The sequence below is a fragment of the Oreochromis aureus genome, linkage group 12 (assembly GCF_013358895.1).
Source record: "Oreochromis aureus strain Israel breed Guangdong linkage group 12, ZZ_aureus, whole genome shotgun sequence".
Lineage (NCBI taxonomy): Eukaryota > Metazoa > Chordata > Actinopteri > Cichliformes > Cichlidae > Oreochromis > Oreochromis aureus.
This window is the reverse complement of record NC_052953.1, coordinates 24,517,696-24,534,524: the sequence shown is the minus strand read 5'-3', so window position 1 is coordinate 24,534,524 and position 16,829 is coordinate 24,517,696. Positions and strand designations below refer to the sequence as shown.

General features: G+C 43.1%; 1 protein-coding gene and 1 long non-coding RNA gene across 3 annotated transcripts; both read right to left on the bottom strand.

Moving 5' to 3' along the window:
- Positions 1–5,456: 5,456 nt before the first annotated feature.
- Positions 5,457–6,856, bottom strand: LOC120443173. Of its 2 annotated transcripts, XR_005615210.1 has the most exons (5): positions 6,543–6,856; positions 6,097–6,280; positions 5,905–5,961; positions 5,668–5,770; positions 5,457–5,611 (listed from the first exon to the last, which is right to left on the bottom strand). It is a non-coding gene; the product is annotated as an uncharacterized LOC120443173 (long non-coding RNA). The 2 variants fall into 2 exon arrangements; XR_005615211.1 differs by lacking the exon at positions 5,905–5,961.
- A 5,864-nt stretch (positions 6,857–12,720) lies between these two features.
- c12h9orf85 (chromosome 12 C9orf85 homolog) lies at positions 12,721–16,555 on the bottom strand. The gene is made up of 4 exons (XM_031731770.2): positions 16,376–16,555; positions 15,346–15,452; positions 14,850–14,963; positions 12,721–13,286 (listed from the first exon to the last, which is right to left on the bottom strand). Exons 1-4 carry the CDS (start codon positions 16,475–16,477, stop codon positions 13,043–13,045), a joined length of 567 nt encoding a protein of 188 aa, XP_031587630.1. The 5' UTR covers positions 16,478–16,555; the 3' UTR covers positions 12,721–13,042.
- Positions 16,556–16,829: the final 274 nt, after the last annotated feature.

Here is a 16,829-nt window from a genome sequence, read left to right as displayed (position 1 = left end):
TCCTGGTGAGCCTCCACCTTTTTATAGGTGGGTGCAGCCTCGACTGTATAGAGACAGACCAGGCCAGCTGCACCACACAGACACTTCAAACCTCATCTGAGGACATAAAACACACATATACATCTATATTACTATTAAAAAAAAAATACAGTTAGGGTTCTTTTACAATGTCAGAAGGAGGGAGGCACTAAGGCACCGCCTTCCGCCCCTGGACGCCCTCGCGGTGCCCCCCTCCTTCTGACAGGAACTTCCTACAGACCAGGTGTGAATGATGCCTGAGTGGACATACAAAACTCACAAGTTCCTGGCTCTCACGGCTCCTCTGCAGCGGGTTAGTCGAAGAAGGAGGGGCATCGCGAGGGGCGTCAGGGGCGGGGACTGTGCCTCACTGCCCTCCCTTCTCGAAGAAACCCGTCTTCAACCGAGCCGAGAGAGCCAGGAACTTGTGAGGTGTGCATGTCCTGGCGAGCCTCCACCTTTTTATAGGTGGGTGCAGCCTCGACTGTATAGAGACAGACCAGGCCAGCTGCACCACACAGACACTTCAAACCTCATCTGAGGACATAAAACACACATATACATATATATTACTATTAAAAAAAAAATACAGTTAGGGTTCTTTTACAATGTCAGAAGGAGGGAGGCACTAAGGCACCGCCTTCCGCCCCTGGACGCCTCGCGGTGCCCCCTCCTTCTGACAGGAACTTCCTACAGACCAGGTATGAATGATGCCTGAGTGGACATACAAAACTCACAAGTTCCTGGCTCCCACGGCTCCTCTGCAGCGGGTTAGTCGAAGAAGGAGGGGCATCGCGAGGGGCGTCGGGGGGCGGGGGACTGTGCCTCACTGCCCTCCCCTTCTCGAAGAAACCCGTCTTCAACCGAGCCGAGAGAGCCAGGAACTTGTGAGGTGTGCATGTCTTGGTGAGCCTCCACCTTTTATAGGTGGGTGCAGCCTCGACTGTATAGAGACAGACCAGGCCAGCTGCACCACACAGACACTTCAAACCGCATCTGAGGACATAAAACACAATATACATCTATATTACTATTAAAAAAAAAAAATACAGTTAGGGTTCTTTTACAATGTCAGAAGGAGGGAGGCACTAAGGCACCGCCTTCCGCCCCTGGACGCCCTCGCGGTGCCCCCTCCTTCTGACAGGAACTTCCTACAGACCAGGTGTGAATGATGCCTGAGTGGACATACAAAACTCACAAGTTCCTGGCTCTCACGGCTCCTCTGCAGCGGGTTAGTCGAAGAAGGAGGGGCATCGCGAGGGGCGTCAGGGGGCGGGGGACTGTGCCTCACTGCCCTCCCCTTCTCGAAGAAACCCGTCTTCAACCGAGCCGAGAGAGCCAGGAACTTGTGAGGTGTGCATGTCCTGGTGAGCCTCCACCTTTTTATAGGTGGGTGCAGCCTCGACTGTATAGAGACAGACCAGGCCAGCTGCACCACAGACACTTCAAACCTCATCTGAGGACATAAAACACACATATACATCTATATTACTATTAAAAAAAAAAAAACAGTTAGGGTTCTTTTACAATGTCAGAAGGAGGGAGGCACTAAGGCACCGCCTTCCGCCCCTGGACGCCCTCGCGGTGCCCCCTCCTTCTGACAGGAACTTCCTACAGACCAGGTATGAATGATGCCTGAGTGGACATACAAAACTCACAAGTTCCTGGCTCTCACGGCTCCTCTGCAGCGGGTTAGTCGAAGAAGGAGGGGCATCGCGAGGGGCGTCGGGGCGGGGACTGTGCCTCACTGCCTCCCTTCTCGAAGAAACCCGTCTTCAACCGAGCCGAGAGAGCCAGGAACTTGTGAGGTGTGCATGTCCTGGTGAGCCTCCACCTTTTTATAGGTGGGTGCAGCCTCGACTGTATAGAGACAGACCAGGCCAGCTGCACCACACAGACACTTCAAACCTCATCTGAGGACACAAAACACACATATACATATACATCTATATTACTATTAAAAAAAACAATACAGTTAGGGTTCTTTTACAATGTCAGAAGGAGGGAGGCACTAAGGCACCGCCTTCCGCCCCTGGACGCCCTCGCGGTGCCCCCTCCTTCTGACAGGAACTTCCTACAGACCAGGTATGAATGATGCCTGAGTGGACATACAAAACTCACAAGTTCCTGGCTCTCACGGCTCCTCTGCAGCGGGTTAGTCGAAGAAGGAGGGGCATCGCGAGGGGCGTCGGGGCGGGGACTGTGCCTCACTGCCCTCCCTTCTCGAAGAAACCCGTCTTCAACCGAGCCGAGAGAGCCAGGAACTTGTGAGGTGTGCATGTCCTGGTGAGCCTCCACCTTTTTATAGGTGGGTGCAGCCTCGACTGTATAGAGACAGACCAGGCCAGCTGCACCACACAGACACTTCAAACCTCATCTGAGGACATAAAACACACATATACATCTATATTACTATTAAAAAAAAAAATACAGTTAGGGTTCTTTTACAATGTCAGAAGGAGGGAGGCACTAAGGCACCGCCTTCCGCCCCTGGACGCCCTCGCGGTGCCCCTCCTTCTGACAGGAACTTCCTACAGACCAGGTGTGAATGATGCCTGAGTGGACATACAAAACTCACAAGTTCCTGGCTCTCACGGCTCCTCTGCAGCGGGTTAGTCGAAGAAGGAGGGGCATCGCGAGGGGCGCCAGGGGCGGGGACTGTGCCTCACTGCCCTCCCTTCTCGAAGAAACCCGTCTTCAACCGAGCCGAGAGAGCCAGGAACTTGTGAGGTGTGCATGTCCTGGTGAGCCTCCACCTTTTTATAGGTGGGTGCAGCCTCGACTGTATAGAGACAGACCAGGCCAGCTGCACCACACAGACACTTCAAACCTCATCTGAGGACATAAAACACAAATATACATCTATATTACTATTAAAAGAAAATAAAGTTAGGGTTCTTTTACAATGTCAGAAGGAGGGAGGCACTAAGGCACCGCCTTCCGCCCCTGGACGCCCTCGCGGTGCCCCCTCCTTCTGACAGGAACTTCCTACAGACCAGGTATGAATGATGCCTGAGTGGACATACAAAACTCACAAGTTCCTGGCTCCCACGGCTCCTCTGCAGCGGGTTAGTCGAAGAAGGAGGGGCATCGCGAGGGGCGTCGGGGGGCGGGGGACTGTGCCTCACTGCCCTCCCCTTCTCGAAGAAACCCGTCTTCAACCGAGCCGAGAGAGCCAGGAACTTGTGAGGTGTGCATGTCCTGGTGAGCCTCCACCTTTTTATAGGTGGGTGCAGCCTCGACTGTATAGAGACAGACCAGGCCAGCTGCACCACACAGACACTTCAAACCTCATCTGAGGACATAAAACACACATATACATCTATATTACTATTAAAAAAAAAAAAAAAATACAGTTAGGGTTCTTTTACAATGTCAGAAGGAGGGAGGCACTAAGGCACCGCCTTCCGCCCCTGGACGCCCTCGCGGTGCCCCTCCTTCTGACAGGAACTTCCTACAGACCAGGTGTGAATGATGCCTGAGTGGACATACAAAACTCACAAGTTCCTGGCTCTCACGGCTCCTCTGCAGCGGGTTAGTCGAAGAAGGAGGGGCATCGCGAGGGGCGTCAGGGGGCGGGGGACTGTGCCTCACTGCCCTCCCTTCTCGAAGAAACCCGTCTTCAACCGAGCCGAGAGAGCCAGGAACTTGTGAGGTGTGCATGTCCTGGTGAGCCTCCACCTTTTTATAGGTGGGTGCAGCCTCGACTGTATAGAGACAGACCAGGCCAGCTGCACCACACAGACACTTCAAACCTCATCTGAGGACATAAAACACACATATACATATATATTACTATTAAAAAAAAATACAGTTAGGGTTCTTTTACAATGTCAGAAGGAGGGAGGCACTAAGGCACCGCCTTCCGCCCCTGGACGCCCTCGCGGTGCCCCCTCCTTCTGACAGGAACTTCCTACAGACCAGGTATGAATGATGCCTGAGTGGACATACAAAACTCACAAGTTCCTGGCTCCCACGGCTCCTCTGCAGCGGGTTAGTCGAAGAAGGAGGGGCATCGCGAGGGGCGTCGGGGGCGGGGACTGTGCCTCACTGCCCTCCCTTCTCGAAGAAACCCGTCTTCAACCGAGCCGAGAGAGCCAGGAACTTGTGAGGTGTGCATGTCTTGGTGAGCCTCCACCTTTTTATAGGTGGGTGCAGCCTCGACTGTATAGAGACAGACCAGGCCAGCTGCACCACACAGACACTTCAAACCGCATCTGAGGACATAAAACACACATATACATCTATATTACTATTAAAAAAAAATACAGTTAGGGTTCTTTTACAATGTCAGAAGGAGGGAGGCACTAAGGCACCGCCTTCCGCCCCTGGACGCCCTCGCGGTGCCCCCTCCTTCTGACAGGAACTTCCTACAGACCAGGTGTGAATGATGCCTGAGTGGACATACAAAACTCACAAGTTCCTGGCTCTCACGGCTCCTCTGCAGCGGGTTAGTCGAAGAAGGAGGGGCATCGCGAGGGGCGCCAGGGGCGGGGACTGTGCCTCACTGCCTCCCCTTCTCGAAGAAACCCGTCTTCAACCGAGCCGAGAGAGCCAGGAACTTGTGAGGTGTGCATGTCCTGGTGAGCCTCCACCTTTTTATAGGTGGGTGCAGCCTCGACTGTATAGAGACAGACCAGGCCAGCTGCACCACAGACACTTCAAACCTCATCTGAGGACATAAAACACAAATATACATCTATATTACTATTAAAAGAAAATAAAGTTAGGGTTCTTTTACAATGTCAGAAGGAGGGAGGCACTAAGGCACCGCCTTCCGCCCCTGGACGCCCTCGCGGTGCCCCCTCCTTCTGACAGGAACTTCCTACAGACCAGGTATGAATGATGCCTGAGTGGACATACAAAACTCACAAGTTCCTGGCTCTCACGGCTCCTCTGCAGCGGGTTAGTCGAAGAAGGAGGGCATCGCGAGGGGCGTCGGGGCGGGGACTGTGCCTCACTGCCCTCCCTTCTTGAAGAAACCCGTCTTCAACCGAGCCGAGAGAGCCAGGAACTTGTGAGGTGTGCATGTCCTGGTGAGCCTCCACCTTTTATAGGTGGGTGCAGCCTCGACTGTATAGAGACAGACCAGGCCAGCTGCACCACACAGACACTTCAAACCTCATCTGAGGACATAAAACACACATATACATATATATCTATATTACTATTAAAAAAAAAAAATACAGTTAGGGTTCTTTTACAATGTCAGAAGGAGGGAGGCACTAAGGCACCGCCTTCCGCCCCTGGACGCCCTCGCGGTGCCCCCTCCTTCTGACAGGAACTTCCTCCAGACCAGGTATGAATGATGCCTGAGTGGACATACAAAACTCACAAGTTCCTGGCTCTCACGGCTCCTCTGCAGCGGGTTAGTCGAAGAAGGAGGGGCATCGCGAGGGGCGTCAGGGGCGGGGACTGTGCCTCACTGCCCTCCCTTCTCGAAGAAACCCGTCTTCAACCGAGCCGAGAGAGCCAGGAACTTGTGAGGTGTGCATGTCCTGGTGAGCCTCCACACCTTTTATAGGTGGGTGCAGCCTCGACTGTATAGAGACAGACCAGGCCAGCTGCACCACACAGACACTTCAAACCTCATCTGAGGATAAAAATTACGAGAACATCATAAAAACGGAGAAAACTAAAGTTGGATACATGCAGGGTGACAGGAGACGGTAGCACTGCACAGGTGAGGACAGGTAGCCAGTTCAGGGTGTGTGAGCGTCAATTTCACTCCTATACAGGTGGGGATATGCAACTGTGTGAAAGAGAAAAAACAATAAATACCATCACTCACACAGACACACACAACAACAGAAGAGAAACAAAGAGAGAAAAAAGTGCTTTTCAAGCACCTCATCTGAGGACAAAAACTACAATGAGAAAATTAACCTTAGAAACTTTCAGGGTAACCGGAGACAGCAGCACTGCACAGGTGAGGATAGGCAGCTGTTTGAAACAGACAAAACAATATGCACAAACACTGACACAGCCACACATACTCAAACCAGCAGAAGAGAAAGAAAGAGAGAGAAAAAGGTGATTGTCAAGCTCAAGAACAACATAAAAACGGAGAAAACTAACCTTAGAAACATGCAGGGTTACAGGAGATGGCAGCACTGCAGACGTGAGGACAGGCAGCCAGTTCAGGCTGTGTGAGTGTCAGGTTCACTCCTATATATGACCTCCTATCACAGAATGCGTTACTGTGACATCACACGCTTTGTGCTTTGAAGTGTGATGACTGGATACAGGTGGGGAAAGGCAACTGTTTGAAAGACACAAAACAATAAATACCATCACTCACACAGACACACACTCACAACAACAACAGAAGAGAAACAAAGAGAGAGAAAAATGGTTATCAAGCACATGAGGAAATTAAATATATATTTATATATGTACATATAAATATATATATATATAATACATATGTACACACACACACACACACATATATATTCAAACCTCAAGGACAAAAACCTGAGGACACAAACTACAAGAACATCATAAAAAGAAAGAAAACAAACCTTGGTAATATGCAGGGTTACAGGAGACGGCAGCACTGCAGACGTGAGGGCAGGCAGCCAGTTCACGCTGTATGAATGTCAGGTTCACTCCTATATATGACCTCCTATCGCAGAATGCGTTACTATGACATTACACGCTTTGTGCTTTGAAGTGTGAGGACTGGTGATGTCAATAGAACAGCCTGTGATCTTACGTCCACACTAGCCCGGATAAATTTGAAAACGGCGTTTTTGTCTGAAAACGCTCCGTGTCCACACTATCGTTTTCAGTCGTTTTCACAGAGTTGTGCGTCCACATTGAAACGGCCGAAAACGCTTACGTTCCAGCACTGCGCATGCGTGAAACGCAAGACGATTCGACCTGCCTCATTTCTGTCTGCCGTTTATTTACTTTCCGGCTCTTTGAAACGTCGCAGCAAAATGTCGAGGAAAAGCAACCAGTTTTTTAAATGGACTAACAATGAGGTGGAGTTGTTGCTGCGAGTAACACAAAAAGTACAAAGTTACAAAAGCGATTGAGAATTAAAGAATTTGAAGAAAAGCTATCTGGAGCATGTACAAACTGATATTAATCTTCAATAGGGCTGTCACAATTGAGCGCAAACAAAACAACTGCTGTATAATGCCCTCCGCCATTGTAGTTTAATTGGTCACATGACTGCATCACTTGACTGAGGCTACGTCCTCACGTACGGGTATTTTTGAAAAACGGAGATTTTTCTATGCGTTTGCACCTTTCGTCCATACCTAAACGGCGTTTTCGGTCACTGAAAACGGAGATTTTAAAAATTCCTGCCTGGGTGGAGATTTTCAAAGACTCCGTTTTGTGTTTACGTGTGGACGAGGAAAACGGAGAAAACGCAGGTTCAAAGGTGTGCGAATTTTTTGACGTTACACTGTGCGCCAGGTTATTGTTTCGGTGAAATTAATTTCTACAATGGCGGACTTAGACAAAATACTGTTACTGTTAATTTTACTCTCTGCAGTGTTTAAATGCTTACATACACACACAGTTACTGTCCCTCCACACATAGCACTCAGTTCTGCTTCTATGCGCCATCTTTGTTTACTCTTTCCCACCCAGGCATCTAGACTTCTGATTGGCCAACATTTCTACACGGTTAGGAATATATCGCCACCTGTTGCTTTGGCATGTTCCTAGCAGCGTTTTCCTTCGTTTTTGGTGTTTAGGTGTGGACGGGATTTTTTTTAAAAACGAAAAATCTCCGTTTTCAGAAATACCCGTGTACGTGTGGACTAGTCTACGATGAATCTTGGCACAGTGAGACAGAGCTCGTTAGGCAGGCAGGTGTGAGCCTGGTTGCTATAGTGACTGCACCCAATGGCTCCATAGCACACAGACATGCACCTCACTTTTGCTGCTTAAAATGAACAGAGAAGTCAGCCCGAAACAAATCCTTCCCAAATGAAAAGTACACGTCGTATTGACAAAATTCTTTCACCGTGAGAGGCAGCAATGTCTAGTCTACTGAATTCTCAGTTTTCATGCCTGTGGAGTTTATTATGTGGACGTGGTGACCAATGTTCCCTCTAATTTTTCACGTGCCTGAGCGAACACACAAACTCCCTGAGCGATCCCTTGGACCACTGTGAGCGACATCAGACGTGTGCACTGCGGTCGCGCCGGCATCTAATCCATCCAAGTTACATTGTTTATTAAAATAATCAAATTACAGCATTTACATTTATGTTAGACTACTTTTAATTAACTGCTTTAGCCCACTTACAATGAAAATGTAAAAAAAATCTAGTCATTGACCTGTGTAGTATGTTAACACTATTGGAAGTAAAAATAACTTGAACTCCAATTTTGAAAACACAACTTTCTTTCTTTTTTTAAAAAAAGCTCTGACTTGTATTATGAGTCTGTGGTCTGGGAGAGAGTCCTGTAACTCTCTGCAAAATATAGTATATAATGACCAATGTTGGGCAATTAATTATATAGTTACTACTTCAAAAAGTAACTCAGTTTGGCAAACAACAAAGATTTTTGCAGCTATTTTTTAAAATGCAGCCAAGGCATTTTTAAATAAGCATTTCAAACTATTTACAGAACAATCAGCTGTTCTGCATCAAATCTGATGCCACTCCAAAAAATATTTTCTGTCCACTATGAGATAAAGGAGAACAACAGCCCGATACCTGCAGGCCTGACAACAGATGTATCACTCCTGTAACACTTGTAACATTCAGTACTCGCCTCATTGTTCTGACACACACAACAAAACTATTGACTACACACTAACTACACAAGATTTGTGCTAAACGTCGCAAATCTCTCACATATCAAAAGCACCGCCGTCACTCCTAAAACTTTCTTAACAACTAGATGCCACGTTGCCATATCATTTTTGATTGGTCGACATGGTACATTTTGGACAAATAGGAAAGGGGAGCGGGGTTTTGTTTTTTTTGCTCACAGGCTTTCGAGCCTTTTTCTTATAAAACGCCGTTTTACCGTTTATTCCCCGCAGTAAATATAAACAACGACAGTATTCAGGAAGAAAACCAAACATTGCATATTTTTTTTTTATCACAACTCTGGTTTTACGTGGCCTATCAACACAATTTAAAAACTGGTATAAAGTCCACACTTTTTCCGTCAATTGTTCCGTCTGTCCTGCTCACATCTCCAATGGTTGTACACGTTGTCATTAACATGGCTTCACTCCACATCAGCCACGCCGCTTTGCCAGCTAAAACACCGGTGTCGGCACATAAGGGCGCTGTCATAGCCTGTCAACCACGTTGATTAGCTGCGTATATACGAATGTAAATCGCATTATTGGCTGGACTATGGGATAAGGTGGCATCGTTCTAATACAATATGGGAGCAGTCATTCACTGACTAACACTGCAAAACAGAATTGTTAAAGTATTAATTTTAATTTCAATTCAGGTTAATTTTTTTTGTGTGCAACACAGATTTTCTGTCTTGCAGAGACCGTGCCAGCAGTGCGCAATTGCGCATGTGTGCAGCTTAGAGGAACATTGGTGGTGACAGTGGAAAGACACCATGCTCTTCTGATTTTCAAACGAACCTTCTGAGCCATCTTAACATTAGAGTCTATGGAAGAGTTGGAGGGAGGAGGCTGTGCATTGGTGACATTTATGAAAGAACCATAACACCTAGTACAATAATAAACACATTGGATGAAAGAGGACAGCGATGGCTACGTTTTGAGGGTAAAATCATACATGTAGAGCAAACGCTGCTGACACAGCAGCAGTTTTAAAAAGATTTTAAGATTAATTTTTTTGCTCCTCTCACTCTAGCAGTTGAGCTGTCTCACTCTAGCCCCAACATTCCGTCCCATACACACCCATTATAAACTCTGAAACGGGTGAAAAAACATCATGAAACTTAAACTGGAACTGAAGAAAAGTATAATAGATATTGAAAAGATAAATACAAGTTGAATAGTTGAATGACTTGTCTTTGTTTTAAAGTTTGAATGGTGGCTCTATGTCAACGTATGTGGAAGTAGATACAGTTTGAAAATGAGTGAGTTGAAGGAGAATTTGAAGGGTCTCCCCATTGAAATACATGGGAAATTTTTTGTTGAAAAAGTTAAATAAAATTAAAAATATAAATGTTAAAAATGAGAAAAAATAGAAGCACACCATTCCAAAAGAAGAGGAATCTAATGGTGTTTGAATGGTTTTTCTAAGTTGAACGGTTTTGAAGGAGATAGACGGCGAAAAACGTACGGAAAATGAAATAATAATAATAAAGATTAGAAGAACAATACTGTGAATGCTTTTACAAGCATTCACACTAATTTGTTACAAACAGGGGCCCGTTCTTCGTACCTCGCTTACTACATCCAAGATCAAATGACACATCCAAGATCAAATCATCGCGCTAACTTTGAGCTCGCTAATCCGGGGGCCCGTTCTTCGTACCTCGCTAAGTAAGTTAGCCGGATTTGAATGTTGACGATTTCGCGTGATCTTGGATCGTTCGGTTCTCCGAAGCTCATCTGGGACTTGCTGTCATAGCAACAGATCCGTAAGCGTAAACCTGCTCGGGAGCAGGTTTACTTTATGTAAACAGGATTAGATCGCGGCCACTCAGGTATGTCCGCTGCAGTTATATGAAAGCAAGAGCGACATTTCTCCACTGTTTCTCCATAAATAAATATTATCAATGTAACTAAAGATAATGTATTTGATTCTTTTATTGATTGCATACAGATACATACAGGTCATTTCCGAAAAAAAGGGAAATGTACTATTAACCATTCTATTACATGTAGTAGATCATGTCAGATGTAATTCATATTTTAGAGTAGTAATAGTAAATTACTACGTGCAATCAAGATGAGAGACCACGGCTAAAAAGCGAAGGTGGATTTGGGAAGTCTGTCGCAGCCATGTCCTGTCCGTTTGTACGCGAGCAAGGAAGGTGCAAGATTGATAAGGAGGGTTTACAGAATTTAGCGTATATTGCGGGATAGACAGGATCCTTTAGCTCGGCGCGACGGTGTGCTCATAGAGAGATCGATTCTCCCGTGAGGGTATTATTTACTTTCTTCCTCTCTCTCTCTCTCTCTCTCTCTATATATATATATATATATATATATATATATATCTATATATATATATATATATATATATATATATATATACTACTGTACTGTATATACTTACTCCCGACTTACTGTGCATGCTTCAGTCACCCCTTGCATGGGAACAGGTAAAAGTGATGGAGTGTTATTCAAACTACACACATAAAACCCACAATGTCAATAAATGTCACAGTACAAAAGGGGTGTGACGAGGGGTGCAGGACCACCACCTGTCTTTATTTGCTCTGCCCTTTTCTTGGTTGCTGTTATAAACAAACAGATTATTCCAGGGTCTCTTGTCATAGACTAAAAGCAATATAAGTGATAAATATTACCATTCTGTGGAATATTCGTATATTACACTTTTACTTTTTCCCATGTTCTAGTGGGTCCTGTTGTGGCTCTAATGTGAAAGAGGATATGATGTAATATAATATACTGTGGTATAATATAATATCACATGATATAATGTAATATCATGGATCACTTACGAGTTTAATTTGTCAGCAACTTTCTGCCAGCCCTCTCTCCTTGCTTTTGCAGCCTTTGCAGTGTTCCCCTGCGTTTTAATTAAACTCTGAAACTCCTGATATCCCTCAATCAAGAGTTCTTGCTCTGCTGCCGTGAGATACTGCGCGCGCTCCTTCGACATCTTCGCCGACCAATCACAGGGTTGCCGATCAATGTTTCTACTATCGATGCGTAGCCCCTTTTAAGCCACCCAGTGATCTCAGATTACTTCAGCCAGCTATACTAATCGTCAACAACAGGTGTGTTCGGAGAACCGGATTAGCGAGCTCAAAGTTAGCGCGATGATTTGATCTTGGATGTGTCATTTGATCTTGGATGTAGTAAGCGAGGTACGAAGAACAGGCCCCGGGTGCCTGTAAAAACAGGACACAGAGGATATAAATTGCTTAAGGCTGCCAAAATTGAACAATAGAAGATTGGAGAAATGTTCCCTGGTTTGATGATTCATTTCTTCTGCAACATTCAGACAGTAGGGTGATACTTGGCACAGACAATATAAAAGCATGCAACCATTCTGCCTTATATCAACATTTCAGGTTGTTGGTGGTGTAACAGAGGTATCTTTTTGGCATACTATGTTTTGGCAAATGAGTATCTTTTAAATGTTACAGGCTACTATTTGTATAGAATATGATAAAAGTTAAAATGTGTAGTAGAGGTTCTAGCTTTCCTCACACCAAGAGCGTTTCATAATTTGTGAGTTTAGAGTGTAATGAAAATGTTCAAGATATCCTCCTTTCAAATTCAGCAACATCAAGATTTTCAGTGTTTCTAAAGTTAGTCTGAGGAAAAACTGCTGAATTACATTTATGTGATTGTACACTGTAGAAGAATCAATGATATTCTGAAGATTTTAATATTTAAACACAAATAAAACAAAAGAAAATTAAATAAAAAACTACAATAATACCTAACTAAAAACATATACAGTGTGTCTTGGATATATTTCAGTCTGTTTATGATAGCCAAACCTATTAACGTCAACAGCCAAAATATTAGGAACATCTCTCGGTGCACTAACTGCTCAGCAGCGCCATAAAGCTGAACACGGCAAACACATTATAACCAGTGTGATTTATTGCTAAATGTTTGCAAAATACAAGTCTCTAAAAAGTTATTTATGGCAGTTTAAACAATTCGCAGAACTAAAGATTCCTTAGAAAGAACACTGACTCAGTTAAAAAGAAAAATTACATTGTTCCCTCTGATGTCATCTGGGAGTTTTTGTGCATTTCATCACCTGACTTCCTCTTTCATGCTCTGCATCAAGCAGGCAGCATCGGCTTATTGGCATATATTAATCTAAGAGAGCTTCTGCAACAAACCTGATACTGTACTTTGGCCCAAAAAATCCTATTTGTTACACTCTTATTGTGTTTAATCTTTAATATTGATTGGGGACAGGTCTGGCAGCACGGCAGATTTTTTCTGTGGCTTTTTTGCTGCAGAGTCCTCGTCTAAATCTTCATCTTCCTCCTCTTCACAGTCATCAAAGTCATCTTCATCATCATCGTAATCATCATCACTGTCCAAACCATCCGTGTCTTTCTTCCTTCGTCGACATCCTTTCTTTCTCTGTTCATCAACTTCTTGCTCTTTTTGCTCCAGATGTGAGTTTGCCCTACACGGTGAAGAAAAAAGATATAAGAACTGTTGTTTAACTTTGCACCAAAATCCAAATCGTTCAGTATTGCGTTGTCACAAAGTCAGTAACTAAAAAAACTACAGGAAATTTTAAATATATAATTATATATACATTTAGATGCCAAAAGCAAAGCTTAAAAATATGAGAAGCCCATGAAATGATGTTCAGGGTCAAGTACTGGCTATAATGTATCTTATTGTCCACAAGGTGGCAGACTTACAGTAGTTATGGTGTTATGTGTATATGCTTGTCCATGATAAAAGATGAAAATATATTTGTTTAAATCACTTTGGCGTTATCCCGTCTCTTTAGGAATCTAACACATGTAGAAACTCATGTAATTCATGTTCATTTTAAAAACTTGTTGCCAGTGTGAAAGGAAAAAAATTAACTGGTGTCATCAAATTAGATTTGGTCAGGACATTGAAAGTTGAAAGCTCTTCTTTGGATGTCAGCTGCCTTTTGGTTTTTTTTCTCTGACAAGATGATCCCACACTGCTTCCATACCGTTGAGGTCCGGGCTTTGGGGACTAATCCATGACTCATAGTGTTTCACTTTGTGTTTTTCTATTTAGATATGCTTTTACTGCACTGGCACCACTGGCTGAAATGTAGCTCTAAATCATGACAGAGCCTCCACTGTGTTTTACAGATGGCTGTCTACACTCACTGTTGTACTTCTCTCCTGAATTCCTCTGTACATACTGACGATGACTTGAACCAAAAATTTCAAGTTTGGTTTCATCACTCCATCAGACCTGTTGCCACTAATTTTCAGGCCAGTTTTTGTGCAATGTGGCGTGCCTCAGCCTTTCCTTCCTTCCTTAAGAATGGCTTTTTGACAGCCACCCTTCCACTGAGAGCATTTGTAATGATGCTTCAGTGAACACAACAGATGCATCTCACAGGTCCTGTGTCAGATCTTTGCTGATTTTTTTTTCCATTTCTTAAGAACATCATTTTTAGATACTGTTCATCTGCTGTAGATATAGCTTTTGTTTTTAGGCCTGGCACTTCTTCTTTTGTTCAATTTCCTCAAATTTCTTAAAGACACACTGCACACCATATGCAAAATTTTGGGTTTTTTTTTTTTTTTTTGGCTGAAAGTGTTATCTTTGGCATTTTCAAAGCTTCAGCTAAAGAAATGGAACAAAACGCCTAAACATACAATTTGTTGTTTGTTGAATATCTGTTAAATGGAGATGTAACACTGGTTTATTCCTTTGAGTTAGATGCGTTTTTTTTTTTCCTTCATTTTTTTTAGCTTGAATGATTCATAGGTATTAAGTGGCTTAACAAAGAAAAACATCCTCAGAAAATTGCTCAGGTACAAGGACTGGACTGGAAATGAGTGAACAAAGCAGCCAATGCTCAAAGAAAAACTTTGAAAGACTTTCTGAAAGCCTGGGGAACTATTGCTCAAGACCACTTTAAACAGTCTGGCACCTTGGAAGCAAAATATGAAGAAATGATGGGTGAGTTCATACTTTGTACATTAATCTATATAAAAACAAAACACATGCTAACTTATCCTCTTACAGAATAACAATCTCCTCCTTCTTCCCACACTTGCAGCAGATCTCAAGCTGAAGAGAGCAGGGCTTACAAATGATGTGATACGCATCTTTTATTGTCTTTTGGGAGCACTTGACACTGCAAAAAGAAAACAACAGATTATTTAGGCTAATGTATTTAACTTGCCACTTAAAACGATACATGTATGTTTTGGGCAAATTATTCTAAGCAGTGGAGATAAAATATTTAGTGGGTAATTTTCAAAGTCTGCCAGTATGAAAAAATGAGATGGCTAAAATCATGTACGATATGAAATAAGCAAAGGATGTTCATGTTGTTGTTTCGTTTTTTGCACGGGTAAAAAAAGAAGCTGATAAACTGAAATAAACTTAATGCTGACTCTCTTCAATTCACCGACTGCTTTGTTGTTACTTGATGTGCATTTTCATGAGCAGCTGTAAGAATTTGCCCCTAGCCCTGTGTACTGAAATGAAAGTCTGCAATACTTAAGTATACTTACCATTTTCTAGGCTGTGTTAGAGGCTTGTATTTGTTGTACTTAACTTTCCACTCAAGAACACCCTTACAGTGTTGACAAAGCCCATCGTGGATCTTTGAATTTGCCTTCTACAATTGAGATTAGAGAAGCAAAGACAATAGAGATGTTCAAATATTATGTGTGTTTAACAAAACAAGAGCTATAAACAACAGCTTTCACAGGAAATAATTTATCACTGGCAGAAATGACAGGAAGAAAAAAGTACAAACTCCGTACAGGTTCAGCCTTTCACAAATAAATGAATATTGTCAATGAAGGTCTAACTTTCCTTAATTAACACTTATTGGGAGCATTAATTAAGCAATAACACCATTCTGTCTCAAATCACCATTCTGTTCGATGATTTACTTACAAATTTTGTGGTGCATAGTTAATTTAGATAATGGCTTCTGTGTAATTATAGCTTCACATGCATACACAACTTTATTTTTCTTTTTTTGCACTATGGCAAAATGACATGGCACATGAGTATCTCAAAGAATTTTAAAGATAAAAGTCTGAAACTTTCACTAGCCTTTCTTACTTTCTTACCATAAAATGAACCAGAAGCTACTCGCTAGTTAAAACATAGAAAAACGAAGAATAATAAAATAAAATAATAAATTCAAGACTAATTTAAGAATGCTAATAAAAACTTCACAATGAAGTCTTCACACTATTCAGGTAATTTCTGAATAGTTGTTAGATATAATTGTGTTTCGCAATAATGCGAATAATAATTAAACACACAGAATACTTTTCAAAATTAAATTTATGGTAGGACACCTCAAGTTTTCAAATATCTTCGAAAGTATTTGATACACGAAGAAAAAAAATTCACAGCACACACACATGTCCAAACTTTGGACCATGAAACCTTTAGGCAAAATCTGAGATGGGCTATCCGAAAATGTTCTAAAAATGTGACAATTAGGGATAGAATGGCCCAATATTCAAAATGCAATACAAGGCTAAATAACTTCTTAGCTCAGCAAAGCTGAATCGGACACACCTTCACTTGTGTAGTCGCCCCGTACTTGTCGTTTTTAAACGCAGTTGTGTTTTGATGCTTCTGGCCCCGCGATCGAGATATATTACCTCTCTGCGAACTCATTTTATTAAACCTTTTTAGCCACACACGTTACACAGATACACAAACTAAGCACCATGCCACCGAGCGAGAGCACTAACCCGGAAGGAGTAAGAACGCGTCATGAAACGTCATTGAGAACTACGTAAAAAAAAAAAAAAAGGAAAGAAAAATGTGTTACTTTAATAAACAGTATATTTTATGCATGCATTTATTTTTTTAAAGTCAGAATTTCTTTTTACATTTACAAACACACTTAATAAATTATAACTTGTCAATGACATCACCGACTAGAACTAGAAACACCTTTGTGGACTCTGATTGGACGATGCCTTCCAATAGTAATTTCTGATTGGTTGTCAATCCTAAAAAACTT

Bases quoted from the DNA above. Each gene is read 5' to 3' on its own strand.
- c12h9orf85 (XM_031731770.2), bottom strand. From the start codon at position 16,477: ATGAGTTCGCAGAGAGGTAATATATCTCGATCGCGGGGCCAGAAGCAT. The intron at 15,453-16,375 runs GTGTGTCCGATT...TCTCAATTGTAG, and splicing joins GGGCGACTACACAAGTGAAG to AAGGCAAATTCAAAGATCCA. The intron at 14,964-15,345 runs GTAAGTATACTT...TTCTTTTTGCAG, and splicing joins CTAACACAGCCTAGAAAATG to TGTCAAGTGCTCCCAAAAGA.